At 48.4% G+C, this 5992-nt stretch overlaps 1 protein-coding gene across 1 annotated transcript; it reads right to left on the bottom strand.

Annotated features, from left to right (window-relative positions):
- Positions 1-1063: 1063 nt before the first annotated feature.
- On the bottom strand, positions 1064-5656 carry LOC115502279 (zinc finger protein OZF-like). Its single transcript, XM_030297519.1, has 2 exons — positions 4896-5656; positions 1064-3599 (listed from the first exon to the last, which is right to left on the bottom strand). Exons 1-2 carry the CDS (start codon positions 5080-5082, stop codon positions 2116-2118), a joined length of 1671 nt encoding a protein of 556 aa, XP_030153379.1. The 5' UTR covers positions 5083-5656; the 3' UTR covers positions 1064-2115.
- Positions 5657-5992: the final 336 nt, after the last annotated feature.

Here is a 5992-nt window from a genome sequence, read left to right as displayed (position 1 = left end):
GAAAAAATGTAAACATTTTATTCTCAATCACATAAAATACAGAAAATACAAATGAATCTATTGTAAAAGAAAGTAAAAACCAATGTTTGCCTGGAGGAGAGAGAGAGATAATTAAAGGACATGAATGAATATGGGGTGATGCATATGTACAATGTTATGATTGTGATGATGGTTTCATGGGTACCAAGTGGTACCCTTTAAATATGGACAATTGTTTATTAACCATAACTAAAAGGCATTAACAGTATAATAAAAAAATTCCTTTCTGTTTTCCAAAAATAAAATTTGGCCAACCTATACTGACCCCATCATATCCCTTGTAATGCCTTGGGATCAGCACCTTGTCTCAGTGGCAACATATATAAGTGAGCAATGAAAGCCATTTCCACCTGAGTGATCGGGAATGCAGGCTGGGTACCAAAGCCCACAATGCTGGACTGAGATCTTCCTTCTTTCTATTCTTGTTTTCCCTCCTGTGCAGCAATGGCCTTAAGGTGAACAATGCAGACAAACTACAGGAATCTGTAAAACCATTAGATTATTTTCTGACAAGGCCCTCAGCTACACAAGACTCATAGTTCAGGAGGATCTGAGAATTTTTTTTCTTTTTCTTTCTTTCTTTTTCTTTTCTTTTTTTTTTTTTTAAGTTTATCTATTTTGAGGGAGCACAGAAGGGCAGAGAGAGAGAGAGGAGAGAGAATCTCAAACAGGCTCTGCACCAGCAACACAGAGCCCAGTGTGGAGCTTGAACCCACGAACCACGAGATCATGACCTAAGCGGAAACCAAGAGTTGGACGCTTAACTGACTGAGCCACCCAGGTGCTCCTACCCGGGGAGGATCTGAGAATTTCTGTTCCTGTTCATCCTTCACAGCCTTACCAACTGGAATGATGGCAGGCACCCTTTTATTTTTTCATGTTTTTGTTTTTGAGAGAGAGAGAGAGAGAGAGAGAGAGAGAGAGAGAGAGAGAGAGAGAGAGAGAATCACAAGCAGGCTCCCTGCTGTCAGCACACAGCCTGACACGGGGCTCAATCTCATGAACCATGAAATCATGACCTGAGCCGAAATCAAGAGTCAGACGCTTAACTGAGTGAGCCACCCAGGCGCCCCTGGAACAATGGCAGGTGCCCTTTTAAAAGAGGCTCATTCCAACCAGATGTTGCAGTCTCTTGCACTCTTCTATTTACCCACTGTTCGTATACAATGATAATTTCCCCATAGTCTTTCAGCCAGTGACACTACCACACAGAATTCTGGACATCAGCGTACATCACTCGTTTGCAGGACCTGGGTACAGAATTCCTGCACCAGTGCTGAGCACGATACAGTATCCCCTGCAAAGCAGAGAAGAATTTTATGTGGTTCCAAGAAGTACCAGAGGTTGTCACAACTGCCCCCTCTTCAGGGTGAGCTCCAACGCCACAAAATGTCCTGTATCTAGGCTACAATTCAGCCACAAAACCTGACATAATTTCCCTACAGGCCTTGGGCAGCAATGCAAACAAGGACCAAACTAGAGAGAGGACTACCATCATCCCATCCCCCTGAAGTGCACAAACATTCCACTGTTCTGAAACCACCCCATAAGAGTGAGTCTAACCCTCAAGATAAAGGCGACTCAAACAATAAGGCCTTTGTTATAGCACAAACCAGAATGACGGAGGCAGGCTGTTCCTGGGTTGGTGACTTGGAGGCTAAAAATTCCACAAGAGTCCCCAGACCAACAACATCCCTAAAAAGGTGACTTGGAAAGTCAGATGGAGTCCTCTGGGCCACAACTGGGTCATCAGACAGAAAGGAATGAGTACTTTGGCTTCTCACATATTTACCACAAATGGGAAAACAGGAAGGTTTACTTCTCTGAACGTGTCAAGATGGAGAAATGATACACGTGTGGCACCTGCCATGTGGCAGAGGTGAATGGCTGCTGCTACAGAATCAACAGTAATAAAAACCTGACACGGGCCTACGCTGAAACATGCAATGCAGCTCCCACACACCTGCCATTTATTCTGATGTCTGGATGCATGAGGCTCAACAGGCAGATGGCCCCCTCCAAAGAGATCGCCTCGAGTGCTGTTACACTGAACAAGGAAACACATTTGCTACACAACTAAGTTGTCTTTGCCATGTGCACTTTGTGGTAATCAATGAGGTAAGGCCTTTGGCTAATGGCTTTCTCATTCAAGACACTCATAAGGCCCAATCCAGTATGAACTCTCTGGTGTCGAGTGAGGCCAGAGCTTTTACTAAAGGATTTCTCACACTGGTTGCACTTATATGGCCTTTCTCCAGTGTGAACCCTTCGATGGTCACTGAAGTTGGAGCTTCGCCTAAAGGACTTCCCACATTCACGGCACTCATATGGCCTTTCTCCAGTGTGAACTCTCTGGTGTTTAAGGAGCGCAGAGCTTTGGCTAAAAGATTTCCCACATTTGCTGCACTCATAAGGCCTTTCTCCAGTGTGAACTCTCAGATGTAGAACAAGGCTGCAATTTTGGCTAAAAGATTTCCTACATTCACTACACTCATAAGGCTTTGATCCAGTGTGGACCTTCTGGTGTTTTAAGAGACTGGAACTGTAGGTAAAGGATTTCCCACATTCACTGCACTCATAGGGTCTTTCTCCAGTGTGAACAGTATGGTGTTGCAAGAGTGCAGAGCTTTGATTAAAGGACTTCCCACATTCACTGCACTCATAAGGCTTTTCTCCAGTGTGAATTCTCCGATGCTGAATGAGGTTGGATCTTTGACTAAATGATTTGCCACATTCTCCACACTCAAAAGGCCTTTCTCCGGTGTGAACTTTCCGATGGTTATTCAGGCTGTAACTTTGGCTAAAAGATTTCCCACATTCACTGCACTCATAGGGCCTTTCTCCAGTGTGAACTCTCCGATGTTGAAAGAGGTTGGAGCTTTGACTAAAGGATTTCCCACATTCCCCACACGCATAAGGCCTTTCTCCGGTGTGAACTCTCTGGTGTTTAATGAGGCTAGAGTTATGGCTAAAAGATTTCCCACACTCACTGCACATGTAACATCTTTCCCCGGGGAGGACTCTCTGGTGATGAACAAATGTGTGTTGGTTGCTGAGAGCTTCTGTGCAGTCTCCCCAGTGGTGTTGAGTTTTTCCCTTGTGGAAGGCTGCCCCACACTCAGTTCCATTGTTTGACTTCTCCCCAGTGTGTGTGGCCTGTTGCTGGAGGAATCCCGAGCTGACCAGGAAGTCCTTCTCAGTCTCCCCACAGATGAAGGCCTTCCCTGACACATGCCGTCTGCAGCTCTTTGCCACCGAAGCTCCACTCGCGCTGCTTCTGAAGGGCTGATCTCCAGTGTGCTCCTTCTGCTGCTGCTGAAGGTTTCCGCTGAAATAGACTCTTTTCCCATGTGTCCCACCAGTGTACACTTTCTCATCGAACTGGGTTTCCTGGTGCTCAGCCAACTGGAAACTGTCTTTCAAGACTGGAGCACACACCTCACAGGGGCTGGCCTTCTGGGGAGAAAGACCTGCCTTGGGAGTCCTGACATGTGACGCTCCTTCTACAGAAACGCCCTGCTCAGAAGGTGCCTCCTCATTCTCTGCTCCATGCTGACAACCTGAAAGCAGGAAATGCTGGTGAAGCGCACAGTGACTTTTGTGGGTGGGCAGCCCCACACATGTGTGTGTCTAACAAACCCAGACACGAGCCCATGAGATTGCTTATAGGACAAGAGGTTCAAGTGCAGGCTGAGGATGAGGCCGCTTAGCAGTACCGGGCCACTAATGATCACAAAATGGGGGTGGGGGGGGGGCCTCATGAGGTGACATAAACAACACTGAGGACAGGCAGGGTCTACAAATAACTTTCAACAGGACCTAGTCTGCTGGGCAAAAGGGTGTGTTCAGGCCCAGGAAAATTCAACAGTGAAAGAGAAGCTGGTATGCAAGGGCTGTTGAAGAATCTATGTGCACCTCAGGACACGGTACACAGGAATCGATATGGAAAGCACCCCAAATAGAGCAGTGACAAAACCGGTCAAGATGAGGAGTCTAGAGAGGAACAGATGAGCCCAGGGTGGGAAGCAAGAGTATAGTGCTGAGTAGCAGTTGACCAGTCACCTCAGTGTGAAGAATGGGGAAGAAAAGGCACATATGAAGTGTGGGTGCCACTGTCATTACCAACGAAAGACCAGTCCCACGGAATAAGTTTCTGGTATGACATGTACACAGCCCTGGGGTCCTGTCCTTTCCCAGGTGTGTCACTGTTCACAGCCAGGCTCCCTCTGAGCCCATCCTGCTTTAGTTGGGTTCATATCTCTTCTGTGAACCACAACAGGCTCTCCCACCCCTCCCCCGCCCCGAGATGGGCAACTATGTGGCACCTGGATGATGCAAGTACTGAGGGGAAGACAGGAGGTGAGCAGCCGGCGCTGACCAAGCACAGCTCAGTGCACAGCAGCACAAGGGAAAGAAAAGTTAAGTGTCATAAAGAGAACCTCCAAGGAGGGTCCTGCAAGAACAGACCGTGGTCTACGTAACAGTGATGAGGTCAGTGATGGCAACCTCTGGCCCAAGCAGGAATGAGGAAATGTTAGCCAGAAGAAAAAGGCAGAACCTGGGATTCTCAGGTGCTTTGTAACTAGAAGAGTCACCTGGCAGGGAGAGGGCAAGCAAAGTGACTGGAACACTCCTGACCCTGGTTCTTTCCCTGAGAGGCTTGGCAGTAGCAGGTGTTGGGGCTGCTCAAGGAGTAGGCAGTGCACATACCTCAGCCCAGCCAACCACACTGCCTACTCAAGAAAGTGGGGAAGGAAGCAGCGGTCATGGTCCTGATGGGAGGGCAGACCTGCCCTTGGGGGAAAAAGGGAAAGGGAGAGGCTAGCTCAGGGCAGAGGTGGGTGTGCAGACCTTACCCAGGGAGGTTACAAGTGCCAAGTTCTCCAGCATCACATCCTGGTACAGGCGTCTCTGAGCCTCCTCAAGGAGACCCCATTCCTCCCTGGAGAAGTACACGGCCACATCCTCAAAGGTCACAGTGCCCTGGCAAGATGGAGACAGATGAAACCATGAACAGCCTCTCCCCCAAAGATGGCAATCCATCCCCTACACATCTACCCCTCACCCATCTTCCTCCCAAGCATCCAACACAGAAGAGAAGCCAGGCCCCAGCACCGCTGGTGCCACTGTCTCCTCACAGGCCCAGTGATTACAGGCACCAGCGATGAGCAGATGAGGATAAAAAAGTAGCAAACAAGGGTCTGGCACAGAAGCATTCACTCATTTCTGCTAAGCAGTCCCCTGATACGGACAAATCATGTAATTCTCAATACCAGGGCCCCGGGGCACCAGGCATACACGCTCTGCAAGTACACATCACTCTCGAGGCTGCACATCCCTCACATTCCCAGACACAGCCACCACCAGCTTGCTGCCCCACACACCTTAGGCATCTCTTTGGCCTCACTACTGTGTGTTACGGTATCTCCACCACCTCTTCCTCACCCCGCTGGTGAGAGTGGGGTTGTGTGCTAGGGTTATGGGGATGGCAAACACAGGGCGCCTACCACCGGACAGATGACATCTACAGTTTTCTAACCATATACAGTCACAGTCTGGGAGAGGGGGACGCCACACGCTGTAAGGGTTAAATTGTACTGTAGGGCTAATGCTTAGCTTGAAAAATAACAGCTTTGTGTTGACACTGAAGGTTAAGAGATAACAGCCTTGCTTTGCTCTGGTAAACTACGCCTCATACTCTTGTAAATTAGGCTTCACCAATTAAGGAAACAAAAGTTCAAAGAAAAGAGCATCAGAGGCAGGGTCAAGGAGATCCACCGGTTGCAACTTAGAGGCAGAAAGTCTAAAGTAAACACCTCATTAGGCAACTGTTTCTAACTCATCTGGAACCTGTTTCTTCGTTCTGTTCCCAGGTGATGATAAAACGATGTGATCGGTTATAAAAACTCTGTACCCCGGCTGTTCGGGGCCGCACTCTTAGCAAGAGTGTTGG

Source organism: Lynx canadensis, chromosome E2, assembly GCF_007474595.2.
Source record: "Lynx canadensis isolate LIC74 chromosome E2, mLynCan4.pri.v2, whole genome shotgun sequence".
NCBI classification, from domain to species: domain Eukaryota; kingdom Metazoa; phylum Chordata; class Mammalia; order Carnivora; family Felidae; genus Lynx; species Lynx canadensis.
This window is presented reverse-complemented; position numbering and strand designations above follow the sequence as displayed.